At 40.9% G+C, this 15,840-nt stretch overlaps 1 protein-coding gene across 1 annotated transcript in view; it reads right to left on the bottom strand.

The window, feature by feature from the left end:
* UBE2E1 (ubiquitin conjugating enzyme E2 E1) overlaps nucleotides 1-11,340 on the bottom strand; it is a 38,721-nt gene extending 27,381 nt beyond the window's left edge. The window contains exons 1-2 of the mRNA XM_063452294.1: nucleotides 10,893-11,340; nucleotides 3,115-3,165 (exon numbers count right to left, since the gene is read on the bottom strand). Of these exons, the coding sequence (XP_063308364.1) occupies nucleotides 3,115-3,165; nucleotides 10,893-11,065 (224 nt within the window). The 5' untranslated portion in view covers nucleotides 11,066-11,340. The remainder of the gene's footprint in view (nucleotides 1-3,114; nucleotides 3,166-10,892) is intronic.
* Nucleotides 11,341-15,840: the final 4,500 nt, after the last annotated feature.

Raw genomic sequence — 15,840 nt, forward strand, 5'->3', positions numbered from 1 at the left:
TCTTGCAAGCAGAGTGTATATCTTTTTATGGACCTCTTTGCCAGAAAAACAAAAGACTAGACAAAATCAACTTCAAAATCTCATAAACAAACACTTGAAGCCTTCTAGAAACCTGCTAGCACAACAAATCACTCATTTTCTAATCAGCAGGGCTCAATGGAAAACCAGATTGTCCTTGAGAAATTAAGCACTCACACAATAATAATGTAGATACTATAAACCAGCTCTGCTTTTAAAAGAATTCCATTTAGACACAGATATGAGGTTTAATCCTTTAACACCAAACTGTAGTGAATCGATAATGTGAAAATGTAAGTGCTGATTTTCCATAACTTTCCACCTCTGCTAAAGTCTATTTTATCCTGAATTTTGCAATTTTTTAATTTTTTTTTTTTAAGTCACTACTATTCTAGGTTTAGAGAAAAAATACTTTTCTTGCATACCAAACACATTCAGATAACCATCATAGTTCTGGAGTAACTTTCCAGACCTTAGTAAAGTACAACAGGGAAAGGAACTTATTATATCCCTGCCTGGTAGTGATACAGGGTTATTTACCAAAGTGAATTTAAGGTCAAAGTAGCCATAATAGACACATTCCCCAAATCGGCTATGTTTCCAGTGTGGCTACTTTTGACTTACATGTGAAATTCACTTTGAATTACAGACAATTCTAACATTAGTCGATAATCCTGTCTATTTCACATGAGTAAAGTATACAAGTTCTAAATCCTATCACTCAAGGCCACAATAGAATAGCGATGCCAAAGTGTCACATTCTGTTTGCTTAACAGCCTGCAACACTGTGCTTGCCTTATCCATTTATGAATATTTCCTCCTTGTTGCGCTAATGTAAAAGCAAAAAGGTACAATCTTCTATAGCATTATTTCTAATTTATTTACGTTCTACCTGTACACTTTATTCAACAATCTGCAGTACAATCAACAAGAGGGGTACTCTGTTAAAGGGAATTTATATAACAATAGCTACTGCCGGAATCCCACTGCTAACCCTTTTTGCTTGTTTGCATTGTCATTGTCCTGTCTTGCGCTACCTCCTAAATCCTCAGAGCTCTTCACAATGGAATGCACACACCACTGGTGCGCAAGGAGTTAATTCGTCCCTTGGAAGGCTTATTAAAGTGGCACTTCACAAAGCACTCGATAATTCATGCAACCATACATTAACAATTCCAAGCGTGTTTTTAAACTGATACATAGACAATAAGTAAATACAGCATGAAAAGGCGACTACTGAGATAAGTGCATGAAATAAATGAATAAATAAATAACACTTTTTTTAAAAATAATTAAAAAAAAACACACAAAAAAAAAACATAAAATGCTCTGTGTGTCTGACACTGAACAGATGACAAGGTATGATTACAGGGTTATAACCTTATAAAAAGCAGTGGTGCTCGATTAGCAATAGCACACTATTCTACGTGGACTAGGGAATAATAGGACAAGTATGTTAACTCTTTCAAAACAAGTTACTACAACCGTAAGAAAAATAAACATCCACAAACCTTACGATGGCCAATCATACATAGCCCTTGTAATGTGTTACGTGTGATCAGCAGTATAGTATCACATATTCAAAATGGTCTGCACAGACTTATAACAAAGGCGATATTGTACTACCTGAAATTGAAATCTAATCCAGTTATTTTTTTTTATGATTTCCAAAATGATGTATTGTTGGGATTCCGTGGGAATTTGGCAACAAGTAACATTAACAGCTTTACACAAAACAGACTATGTCCAAGGCATGAAAATGGTGGCGTAATTGCACAATTCTGATAATCCTAATGATACAATAAAGCCCAAATAAAAGCCACCACAATTACAATACAAACAAATAAATGATAAATATAGGACAATAAATTCAACATATCCCCTCCAACCTCCCGCCCCCCAAAACGAAAGCACATTAAAGCAACTCCCTCGATTTATATTTCAGCTTACAGGTTGAAGGGACAGTCTAAATATTAGCAATAGCACTCAGTGTAGTGGTTACGTTGCCAATGGGTGTTGTACCCTGACTTTTTTTTTGTGTTATGGAGAGTTTTGACATTAAACCAGGGCTATTCCAGACATCTGGAGATCACGTCTGGCCAGATTGGACGGAATAAACATTGATAATGCTTGTTAAGTGTTAAAGGGCTGGACACAGGGCAGTCTCCAGGTGCCAAGGAGAATTATTATTTTTTGACAAACCACTCCTTATAGGAACATAAAACTACGTTCTTAAAGCTATAATATCTCTCTGCCCTATGGTTACTGTCCAGCTCCCTGGTGTTAAAATTGTTTAAAAACCCTCTTAACACCTACCTCTTTCAGCGCGGAGGTCTCTTAGTGCTGGCTCCGACTCCGCCTCCTCCGCTTATAGGTACTAGTGGCCTCCCCCATAGGAAAGCATTGAATCAATGCTTAGTAAAACTCTGTGAAACTGCAGATAGTGCCTCTAGTGGCTGTCTGGGAGACAACCACTAGAGACAGCCTTAACACTGAAATGAAAACTAGGGGAACAGGGATGAGATTAAGTGGTCTGGGGGCCTACAGTGTCCCTCTAATAGTCAGAATAAAATCCATTGAGCGGATGTGTCCAGAGACTATTAGCAACAAAATCACTAGACTTCTGCAAAAGGTAAAACATGGATGAATTGATTTATTCGGATGTGCAGTAAAAAAAAAAATAATTAACTAATTTGGACGAACTGGCTTAAACACATTTTTGTACAAATCTAATAACCACTACACTGAGCAGGAATGGTTGTATTGCTTAGGACCTAAATGTTTTATTTATTTATTTTTAAATCAAGGTTCCCGTTTATACAGGACATTGACTCAATTTATGTGTTTGTAATATGGCGGGTGATATTTGGAAAAGGAATGAATGTGCAGAATAGGACACAGAACATCTTTGCCCTAAACAGTAGACTATTTAAAACCAATAACTGAAGGTACAAAAGTTCCATTATTCCACTTATTTTTAGGTTTTGGCACCCTAAAGATTAATACTTAGAGAAGTATGAGTGTACAATTGCAATCCAAAACTATTATACTATAAATATGAATTTATAGTTTACATTTTTTTTTTTTTAAACAAACCTGCAGTTGGGTGGAGGGTCCAAAGTGATATCTGCCAATTCTTTCTGAATCCTGCAGGAAATAAATGCAATAGTTAATTCAAAATTCAAGATAGTTAATTCAAAAAAGCCTTCAAAATTCTCATTCATCCTCTCCCTCACAGCCCATCTTAGAGGAGCGCTCCTGGAACCTGTATCAGGAATAGCTGTGCTAATCATCCTGACATATAGACATTCACAGAAATGTAATAGAGGTAGTGTAGCCCTGCCCTAGTGCACATCTTTTGGACAATATTAGACTGTAATATGAAGCAGTTGGCTCACCGCTTACTATTTCAGTGGGGTTCGTCTTCAAACATGAATGCATTCATAAACCTGTTATCGGCTTTAAAAAGGGAATCTCAATACACATGCATTCAGAAGCTAAATGGTAATTAATTCATAAGGCATACGATTTAAATATTTTTTCTGCTTTTTAAACGTATGCAGATATTATAAGAACACACTGAAGCAATGTTCTAAAATGCAACATAAACAAAAGGCAAAAACCCTTTTAAGCTAGTAGTCTGATACACTGATGATTTAGCGATGGTTAGCAATCACAGCAGTAAAACAATGTATTTATTCACTGAACAAAGACAATCCCAACAACAGTTTATTGTGTGTGGAGTTTTACAGGGAGACCACAGGAAATTGCAAAAGTGTCCATCTTAAAGTTACACTATAGTTTCAGGCGTACAAATCTGTATTCTTGACACTATAGTGCTGGAATAGTTATTTAGTTGTCTTCCCTCCGTGGAGAGTAAAGGTTTAAAAACGTACCTTTGCTCCGATGCCGCACCAGTCTCGCTGCAGCTGGTCCTGTCTGGCTCCACCTCTATGGCGGAGTTCATCAGTCTTGATGATCTCAGCCAATCCAATGCTTTCCCATAGGATAGCATTGGGATGCTATTACGCATACGTGAAAAAATGCAGCTCTGCGCCAATCAACATCTCCTCATAGAGATGCATTGAATCAGTGCATCTCTATGGGGAACATTTAACGTCTCCATGCAGAGCGCGGAGACTCAGACTGTCAGTGCTGCATACTGTGCAGCACTGGACGAGGAAGCACCTCTACTTGCTGTCTGAGTGACTGCCACTAGAGGTGTTACTAGGCAGCAATGTAAACACTGGCTTTTCTCTAAAAAGGCATACTTACATTAAAAAGCCTGCAGGGACAGGCTATAGACACCAGACACATTATGCAGAGAAAATTAACACATTTACCTTTCCTTCTGAGTAACTAAATCCAAAATTTGTCTTTTAACTGCAGTATACAACACAGGGCTGGCTAATTGTTTTTTTTTTTTTAAAATAGCTTATTGGTATTTATCAATTATTTTTTTATTGACATCCAATGACCATTATCATAACATGCTTTTATGAGTTTTAAAATATTGAGCTACTTCGTTCTGCTTCAAGATTGATATAGTCTGCTTATGATTCTCATTGGCCAATAGCTTCATAGATACTTTGAAAACAATGAACTGCGCTTCATGATTTGGCAGTATTATCACAATAGAGGATGTCTTTAATGAGGATTAAAGACATAGATAACTAGATGGCAGTAATATCAAAATAATTATATATGTTTTAAGACCTATATTTAATCATAACATGAGCTGACAATTCAGTCTAGCGACGAGCATAATTTGCACAATAATCTACAAAATAGTTGCATTCAAACACAACTGATCTTTGTAGTACTGTCAGTGGGCATTTCCTTTGCAATTGTCTGTGTGTACACAAGCCAACTTCAAGGTAACCCTAAAAAACAAAAATTGGGCATTGATGAAGCTACGGGTTGGCACCAATTACATTAATGGTTCACTACCTTTCTGACAAGGATTAAATGATGTGCTTGGCAGCTGCATTTTCACCCACATTTTAAGTTTCTGTTAGGCATTTCAATAGACAAAGTACCAAACCACCAATACATACAAATGTTAACAATAACCATCTATAGAAATGTCATATCAAATGGTTAAAGAGTTTGAGGCCGTTAAATAAGATATTAAAAGGACAAACGTCCTTGACAAATTGGCAAAACCTGATGGCAGTAGCTTCACTTTGGTCAAGTTGAGAGAAAATTCACAAGACAAAGTAGCCCCTATTTTGTCTCAGTATATGTTTTGATTTGAAGTTTCAGTGAAAATCCAACACTGTCAATGTGAGTATTTCATAAAGAGTTTGACACTGGAGGGAGATGGGGCCAGGTGAACGAGTGGGCAGCATGTCTTTTTGCCAAGTAAGCTTAATTCTATGCAACCCTGACACTGGCTGCTTGAGCAAAGAGATGTATTCATTACCAAACAATAAGATTGCCAGCAATCACAAGGCCTCTAAATGGACAAGAAACGGGAGGATAAGGGTAGAACTTATACTGAATGAAAGGAGATCCCCACCATGATTTTTTTCCACATGCTTGCAACACCTCAGTTTCTGGCCGCTGTTTGTGTCTTTCCATCAGGATAGAAAAAAAGGAAGGCAAATTAAAATTGAGAGCCCATCATACTCAGACTGCTTGATTCCTGTTCCAGATCATAACAGACTCATCCCTAGGGACTGAACAACGTTACTACTGTGCGAGTTGCTGTATCTCCTGGGACAAGGAGTTTACTAGTGCCATTATGGCAAACTGTTGCGCTTTGAGGCTTCCATCTTTGGGTTTGCACCAATGATGCCCATGTTGGGGTGGCAAGCATTTCATAGCAATCACAGCCCCACTTAGGGAGCAAACATTAAAAAAAATAATGTGATTTTCTAGAGGCATTAGTGAGTCTATTATTAGAATAGGATAACCAACTCCTAATATATATATATATATATATATATGTTTGTTTGTTTTTCTTATCTTTTTTAAACAGTGAAACATATGATAAAAAAAGCTACACCAACAACATACCAACCCCACTTTGCCTCACCCCCCCACCCACTCGGGTTCCTGCTCCTATGCTTTGACTTTGACATCAGGTCTTAAATGCAAAATGAATCCACTGCGTGTTGGCTTGTCTGGAGACAGTCTTTCACAATATCCAAGATATTTCAGAAAAACATTTGTATCGCACTTAGTGGCCTGCATCAGATATTTGTTGCATGCTGCTGGTGGCTGATAGCTCAATTTACATAAGGTGGACTGTGCAATCTTGTATGGTGTAGTCAATAGAGATTGTTAGAATGCCTATATTTACAAAAATCTGCTCTGCCAAAACTTAATGTTCACACCCTATCCCAGTGATGGCTAACCGTGACACCATAAATTCTTTCTGGACTACATTTCCCATGATGCTCAGCTAACTTTTTTTTTTTTTTGTATTCTTTATTTTGATTTGTGCATGAGGTAACAACAAGCGTCTAGCGCCACAACAGCTGCTACAAGCATTTTCATTGCATTTCAACATGTGGCGGATTAAACAACACAATTTTTATGTATATGAAAAATCCAAAACATAAAGGTAACAGGCTGTGTTTCGCTAGTTGTGCAATGTAGAAATGCTAGACTAGTCATTACTACAACAGAGCCAGTCCTATAATTGAGCTAGTTACTTTTAAGAATATGATGTGCCGAATGGCATTGCATTTCTGAGAAGGGAAACATTTATATTTATACTGAAGCCAGAATTACTACAGCTTAAGTTCTTGCTTGGTAGTTAACAGGATAAGCTTAACACAGTAGAGTTTCGTACAAGATCATGCTAGGTTTCAATATCAAGTTGTATGACAATAGCTTCGCTAGGCTTTCATGCAGTAGTGGTTGAGCTCAGGCTAAACCAACATGGTACCGTGTGGTTGCTAAGGGTATACACTTATTCTACTTTCTGCTGGTGGTTAAAGGATATGTCTGTGTCAGTGAGTGTTAAAGCGGTAGGCCTTTCGCTAATGTCGGCTGTCGTGTAGTGTGCAGGGGGAGGCCTCAGGCTGTCGGTTGCAGGGTGTAGGGTGCTAGTGCGAATAAAAAAGAAAAGAAAAGAAAATTTAACAGTTTGAGTCCTATCTTTGAACAGGAATGTCCGCCTTGCCCCTTACGGTGGTACCAGCACCTGTCCTCGATCAGACGACCCCACACATGGGCCACTGGAGATGGATAGTTTCTGTGGCTGGCAAGGTTATGGGCCCCTCTTCGACGTGGGTTCTCCTGGTAGTCTGCTGTGCCGTAGCTTGGTAGGTCTCTTTAGCCCTGGATTGCAGAGTGTTGGCTTGCTGGCCAGAGATGCTGTGCTCTGATGCATTGCTGGAGCTTTGTGGTTGTCCGGTATTCCCGTTCGCTAACACATGGGAGCGGGTGCTTGGTTGCCACCGTTTGCTCTGCTGGGTGGCGGCTTTGGGGGCTCGTGGCAGGGGCCTATAGTGGCGGCGCCGGGTTGTGGGGCGGATCCAGGTGGCCACCGCTCGCACTGCTTGGTCGTGGGTCAGCCCCTGGTGACAGTAGTGTCCAGAAGCTCTCACATAGCCGATCGAGAGTGCCTGCCCTTGGCCCGGTGTGTGTGGCTTTTGGGTCGGGTTGTTGTTGAGCCGCCATCTTGGCCGGGCCTTGGTGGCACGGTTTCCCCGTGGTTGGAGACGCCGGTAAGCGTTTCGTCTGCTGCAGCAATCTGCTGTTCACGTGGGGACCGGGATGGCCCCCACCGGTTTCCAGTGGGGAGGCATTTATGGCGTCCGCCATTTTGATTGGTGCACCCAGGTAGGCCTCAGAGTTCAGGTCACTTGTGGGGTGTTAAATACCCTTTTAGTGGGAAGCCTTAGCCTGTGTGCAGGTGCCGTGAGATCCCTCACTGGCAAAAAGGGTGGGGTGGGGTACAGGAGCCCCTTCCACCTCCCATGTGCCCCGGCGCTGCTGGCTGCAGGAAGACTGGCCGTATCTCCTCCGCTGTGCCCGATTGCAGGTCCAAAGGAAGTTTCGGGTTCTGACCACCTGTCGAGTGGCGGGACGCCTCACCAGGTGTCTCTCAGGATTGCAGAGTGATTCTAGCCGGATCGGAGCCCGGTTTCTCGGGAGAGAAGTCGTTTTTTTTTTAAATTTGTTTGCTTTCCCTTTGCAGGAGCTCACTTCGTGTGCGACTTGTCTGCATGGCGGTCAGGCCCCGCCCCCGCTCAGCTAGCTTTTAAAGTTTACATCATGGGAAATGTAGTCTAGAAACAATTGATGGTGTCACGATTAGCCATCACTGCCCTATCCCTTCACTGTGGGTAGGCACAATTAAAATTTGGCAAGTCTGGTATAAAATATTTAAAAATTGGCCCAGACAGTAATGGAGGTCTGTCTGTTTTAGACTTGTGCAAGCCCCACACAATTTTCCCAGTTATTCATGCTTTAAATAATACTAAAATATAATAAAAACAGCTTTATTAGACTACACAGTGTGTCAGTCCATACAGGAAGACATAACTGGGTAAATGTCTGGGGCCTAATGAGCAAGCTTTATTTCTTCCAATTGATGAATACCCACTGAAAACAGCCTGTGGACCCAATTTTGGGACCTGGATTCCAAGTCCCTGCCAATAATAAAGTTTGAATGGATGTAGAATGATGAGAAATGTCCCATATGGTATGCCCTTGTGTGGAGAGATCCCTATTAACCTATTACATGTCTAGCAGGATTTGAAGAACAAAAATGGAGTTGCTGAATGAAACGGGTTGATTTTAACTTCATTTTTTTCCCCCGCTTGTCAACATGTTACATAGATTCTGGTTCTTAAAGGAAATGCAGATACCAAACCAGACATTGCACAAGTCCACTTAAAAAAACAACAACAACAAAAAACAATCCCTCTCCTTCCTCCCCCCTCCCCTCCCCGTGATCTAAAGAATTCATCCTTGCAGGGTTGTATGTACAGAGATGAAAAAAAGCAAGAATATTTCAGAGAACAGGGGCTTGCACGGTAAGGCTAGATAGTACTTGGCTACTATACATTTATGATTTGGTAGCTTGTGGTTTTAATAGTGAAACAGGGAAAATGTCAGGTATCAGTGGTTTAAAAGGAGATGGGCTGAAGTAATTTGTTGCAGATTAAAGGGTTTTCTGTACAAACTCCCTTAATAGCCTGTAGATTGTAAACTCATTTGGGCAGGACTCTCTTGTTTACATGTTTGACAGCACTGTGGAATCTGCTGGCACTATATAATAATGGTCTTTAATCTGTATAAGTACATTAACGTTGGGATCTCTAGGGGTATGTCACCCTCCTGTCATTTTATGTATGTGGTTGGGAGGACAAATTGTGGATAACTGGTTGGTTTAGACATTAGTGGCTGAATTGGATGGTGGTTTAAATGACCACCAGATCGACTTAGGTCATGGATTCAGCCTCAATCTATCATTCAGTTCCAGTTGTTTAATAGCCGAAGTTAATGCCATTAAGAAAATCATAAATCCTTATCACCTCAGCTCCATAATGACAAATATATGCCAATTCAAATGTCAATTCCCCTTTGAGCTTATAAAAGTCGCATCGAATTTGTGTTTTCATACCAAAGCATCCTGAAAATAAAAAGAGTAACCCTTGTTTGTCTTGTATCCAATCATGTCTGTTCCTGTGTTTATGTAAACATGCAATGCAACTGTGATAGCAGATCATTACTTCTGTGTAACCTCAGTGCTGAGTATTAACCCATCTGACACCACTGCTCCCACTATGCTCAGCCAGCCACACTCTAGCTGCTGTGAAGGAAGTAGTTGAGTGGCCACAAGGCTGATTCTTTAACAGTTGCATAACTCCAACTCCAACAATGCTCTGGAAGCCATAGCAAAGCATCATGGGGGTTGTAGTTCTACAACAACCTAGTAATCTACCTTTTTTGACCATCCCTACTGCTCACACAGCTTGAAGCCTACACATAACACTGGTTAAAATGGTTTATTATCCAGCTTCCTATATGTCAGAGATTACATACAGATTTCCTAGTCCTCCATTGGAAAACAGAAGACACAAGTCTCACCACTTAGGATGGGGGGAGGGGGCCAATGGCGGCCTCAGGCCTTTAAAATAACCCCCTACCGGTGACAAGTGGGTCTCCTGCCCCCGCCCGTACAAAGCAACACAGCCAGGGGTATCCCATACAATGGGCGGCCTGGGGGCATGGGGGTCCTGCACAGCAGGGGGTCCCCTGAAAGCTAACATGCAAATGAGAGGCGTGGGTGGAGCCGAGATATTTAAATGACCTGGGAGGAGCTCCACCCCTTCGATGCCGCCTGCTCCCCCCCCCCCAACCCCCGTGTTGCATGAGGGGGGTCTAAATCAGGGGACACATTAAGGGTTAAACAGGAATGCCGTGAGATTACTTAAAGGGACCGCATACACTTTGTCTTGTTGCATACAACTAAAAATAAATAAATACAATTTGAAAAAAAATTGTAAAAAATGTTACATCCTGAAAAGAAAAAAAAAACCTCTAAGACTGCCTTCTATTGTCCCGAGGAGACCTTACTGCTTCCTAAAAAGCAGCCCCTGTGAACGTGAACCACAGTTAGCCCTATGTACACACACAAAGGATGGCACTGCCTGTGTGTGCAATGTCTGTAGGCCACACCATGAGCTTAACCCGTTCACTGCCGGCCTGGTATAGGAGAGGTGAGGCTGTGGGCACGGTGTGACTGCCCTGGCTCCCCCTGCTCTGTGTACAGACCGTATAGAATGCATGGAACGTTCAGCCCGGGATACAATGTATCTAATCATGGAGGATGATGATCCCCTCCAGCTGATCAGCACTTCCTATGAGCAGCACACAAAGCATGCTGGCACAAGGGAGGGGGGACTCACCTTTTAGCGCTGGTGGACAGGAGTTTGGAGTTCTTGCTCATACTGACTTTGGTCTCCTTCTTCTTGCCGCTGGAGGAGTTGTTGTTAGAGCCTGGCTCCTTGTCGATGTGCTGGCTGGAGGAGGTGGTGGATGAAGAGGAGCTGGTGCTGGCCCTGGAATCGTCATCCGACATAGCGAGATCACACACACACACAGAGCCTGCACCAAACCAGAGAGGGGAGGAGGAAGAGGATATGGGTGACCAGATGCAATATCCTCCCCCCAAAAATAAAACAAGGACGGATCTACAAGCCCAATCTGCCTTCCTCACTCAGAGAGCCCTCTGGTTACTTGCCAGCCCTGGCCTTGAGATGGAGCATGTCTTGTGAGCAGCACCCAGTAACACACAGACACACACACAATGCAGAGTGTTAGTCTGCAGCAGCACAGCCAGCCACTCTCTCACACACCAACAGGCTCTTCCTACAGAGGCGGGGGAGGGGTGAAGGGGATTTAAATGCAAAGGAGGATACAAAAGATTTGTATATATAAAAAAAAAAGAAATAGATTTATTTTTTTTGGCAAGTATGGAGTCTGCAAACCTAATATAATAATCCTATTGACTTTTGGAGAGTGAAACATCAAACACTATGATCGTCAAGTCAGTGTTGCAGTCAACAAAAATAATGCCATCAGATTTATGAAATAATTCATTTAAGCAATTTCCAAGTGGTGGCATGCAATGTAGGTTATGTATAAAGCAAATTCTGGGTCAAAGTTCTAAAAGTAGACCAGTCGCCACAGAAACCAATGGAATGTCTCTGCTGATTGCTCCACTTTCAGAACTTAGAATCATTCTTTATACATAAGCCCCTTTGTCAACAGATTTCAGAAGTGAGATGTGTGTGGCATATTCTCCCTCTCCTAAGAAAACAATTAATATACACATTTAACAAAACACCTACCATACCAAAGCAAAGGAGTGGGAAAAATAAGCCACAGGGACCATCTCATGTTTATTAATTTTATTTATGTATATTACTAATTTTGTGTACTCAATAGCCAATCTAAAATGCAATGTAGAGATTCATGGCAATCCACAATATCACATTAGTAACTGAAATGTCGTGAGGTCCTCTTTGTTGGATGGTTGGATAAACCAATGTCTCAATGCAGATTTCCTTCTAACTTCCATTTTGCTTAGATTTACTTTGGTAGCTCTACCCAACCAGGTCAAGTTGTGGCAAGAAGTACCTGGCCATATCATGGCACAATCTATATATTCCTTGTTAAGAAGAGTTCTGTAGTCAGTGGCGACATATCAGTAATAGGATCCTAGGTCTAGTCGTGTCAGGAGCAAGGCTCTAGTACAACGGGAACACACAAGAAATCTGTTCCCTTTGCTTTATTTGCAGAGGATACCAAATTCCCACATTTCATACTGCTCACTGTACGTGAGCATTCACCCACATAACTGAGAAATCGCAGAAGATCAAATACACGTGTATTACATTCATATTATAGATACAATCTTGTGTGCTCTCTGTATAATCCTGTGCTTCTCCCTTAACAGAAGGCCAACATCATTTTGACAAACTGACATAATGTCAGGGGTGGTTTTACCTCCTATTATAATTATTTATGTAGTGCCAACATATTGTGCAGCGCTGTACAATAGGTAAACGAGAAAAACATTTCATTCTAACAAAACACGTATGAAATATGGGAACAGTAGGTGAAGAGGACCCTGCCAAATGAGTTATAATCCAAATGGATGAGGGACAAATACACAAAGGAAAGTAAAGGAGTCAAGTGATCTGAATGTACCTGAGGATGGATGAGGTGTTTGCAAGGGTATAAAGAGTTAAGGGGAGAGCTGATAGACTTCTCTAAAGGAGTTTATTTTAAGGGACTTTTTGAAGGACTGCAGAGATGGGAAGAGTCAGTTGTCTCTCGGAAGGGTATTCCATAAGGAAGGGCTACCCTGAGGTGAGTCTTGGTGTTGCTAGGGGCTCTCAGTACTCTCTATATTCCTTCACTGGGATTTCCCAAAGACTCATAAGCCGGCTCAGATACAAAAATATTTATTGATAAAGTAACAAAGCATAAAAAAACTATAGGTCCTACGCGTTTCTTCTCCAGCCTTATAAGACTTTCTCAGGGACCATAAAAATCATAAAATAAAAACAAGACAAAATACAGTAAATCCGAATATGTTCCCTCCCGCCCTGAGTCCATGTAAAAGGTCCACCACTTCTCCAGTTGCTGTAATGAATGTTCCCCCTCCTCTTGATTCGCTTTCTTCGAATCTCGTCAATTCCTTCCAGCTGCTCCCTCTCTTGTCTCTAATTTCTTTCTTCGCTGCTTGGATCTCTATATGTGTCTCATTCTGCTCTCCCATTCTTCAGTTCCTGGACACTATGCTCCACTGTGCATTCCATGGACCATCTATACCTGGAACACTCAGCCTGGCAATAGTTAGTGAGTTTTAAGGTCACTTATAAATTCTTCATTCTGTTGGGCAGGACTTAAACATCGACCTGGAAGACTGTAGGTGTCTGAGCCATATTTTGTAAAAACTGATAGGAGTGGTATATCTATCATCCCATGTATTTAGTAGAGCTGTGACTATGGGTTTTTCATATAAGCTCTGTTGGCCAGGCCTCAAAGACCAGAATAAAAGGCTCTTCATTGGTGGAGCATCTTCCTGGGAAGTGAGGGCCTGTCTCAATTTGTAGTCATCTTCTTTAATCTGCACCTCTTTACCACCTTGTAAGGTAGGTGTTTTTATATTGTATTTTTTTAATATTGGCATTTTTTTGGCATTATTTTAGTGCATTGCCTATATAATTTGTACGGTATATTGGAAGTCATTTTTATAACATTGATTTCTTTTACTTCATAATTGAGTTCTATCTATGGGGCCCAACTATACTCCATATTTATAAATGATTCTTTTTTTGTGTGTGTAAAAAATCTGTACATATGTACCTAGACATTTCCATAATCTACTATAAAAAAACAAAGATTCCAAGACTACATTACGGCAGAATTTATCAGAGGTTGACAGATGGATCTGCCAAAACAAACTGCTCTTAAATACTTGCAAAATGCTTCAATGGTGTGTAGAACAAAGCACAAATTGCTCAATCAATAACAAGTTAGATGTCAAAACAACATGAGATTATACATTTTCCCCCATATAAACCCAAATAAATATCTTGGAATGTTGCTAGATCACAAAGTCTCATTTAGACATCATAGACACTATGATGGAAATGTTATCAATTTGTGTTCAGTTTGGGAACAAATCTTGTTAAACCCCTTACCTCCAAATTTGAGGGCATTATGGACATATAGAATACCACTTCTTGTCTAACAAGAAGGTCTACCACTTGACCAAGGGGTTTGAGCTCTTAAATTGAGAAAATAGAACACACGTGGTGTAAATCTTTACTGAATAATATATAACTTTTATTTAAATTTAGTAAAAAGGTATATATAGTGAGAGAAAAAGTCTAGATAATCTGCTACATTTAATGCAGATAAACCACTGAGTTAGAAATATATATATATATATATATAAAAGAGAAAAAGATATAATGAAAATAACCCAAACACGAAATAACACGGTGTCCAAAAAAATAATATGTACAATTAGATCAAGCACATAGAGGAAAAGGTAAATAAATCGGTATTACACCTACTGGTTCAGACTCCGTGTTATTTTGTGTTTGGGTTGTTTTCATTATGGCCATATAGAGATATTTAGAGATATTTATATGGCTATATAGATATTATATAGAGGTAATTTAAATTCCAGTAAAAACTTCAGGAAGCAGCATTGCTAAATGTTCCTTGACGATTTGCCACATTACTTATGCAGAATATAGTTCTCACATCTCCCTCTTCCCTAAGTAAGCCACAACTCACTTGACCTTTAGCATTTTATTCTAGTACTGTATCTACATTATGTTCCAGAAGCTATTAGATATTTGTATAGGCCCAGTGCAGTCAGGCATCCTGGTCACACGTGCATTTACTAGAAAAGGTCCTCCATGTAAATTGACTGTGTTTGCTAGTCAGGGCCCTTTTGTGTTTTTTGTTTTTAGTTGTCTTTAGTATTGTTTCAAGTTGTCTTCTGTTACCGTGACCTTTGCCTGGTATTGGATTGTGATTCTCTTTTATCCTGACCATGGCTACTTTTTAAGTTTGTTATCTATTAAAGGGGCAATCTAAGCACCAAAACCACTGCATCCCATTGTAGTAGTTGCAGTTCATGGAGGAAGTGTCCTCGGATTCTATATATTTTTTGTAAATATATTTTTATTATCATTTTCATTTTATGTTCACGGTGAGACTCGCAGGTCTCTCCAAGCGTATCGTAACTGAGATATATTTGGCATTCACAGTGAGACTCGCAGGTCTCTTCGAGAGCATTGTAAGTGAAGCACAACTTGTGCTAGAACATGTACGTAAAAACAAGTAGGCATTCGGGCACGCAGGTCCCTGCTCCGTAATACAGTGGTAAGGCTTCCATTGTTGTTTTCGCATGTCCCCCCCGGTTTGACTGTACACGGCCTCCCATCTAGGTCCCGTCAGGGCGTCTAGGTCTAGTGTGTGCTCGGCCTTGTTTATTAAGTGAGGGGGTGACCGGTCAGCATTGCGTCAGTGACTCCCAAGTCACCTCAGGCTTCGTGTGGTGTATGCCTATTTGACTCATAATTCCACTGTCAAGTGGTCAGATGTGTCCCAGTGTCTTCGGAGTATGGGTCTGCGTCCCAAATGAGGTTAGCAGGAGAAAATAGGGGGGGGGGGAAAAGGAGGAGGAAAGATTGGGGAGGGGGGGGATACGGGCTGTGTGGGAAAATAAGTGGGTAGGGTGGCGGGGTCAGCAGTGGGCGTCAGTTCTGTCAGGTGGGTTCTCTGCGTCTAGGCGGGCGGTGAAGTCTGCCTGTGTGGTGGATA

The sequence above is a fragment of the Pelobates fuscus genome, chromosome 4 (assembly GCF_036172605.1).
Source record: "Pelobates fuscus isolate aPelFus1 chromosome 4, aPelFus1.pri, whole genome shotgun sequence".
Classification (NCBI taxonomy): Eukaryota; Metazoa; Chordata; class Amphibia; order Anura; family Pelobatidae; genus Pelobates; species Pelobates fuscus.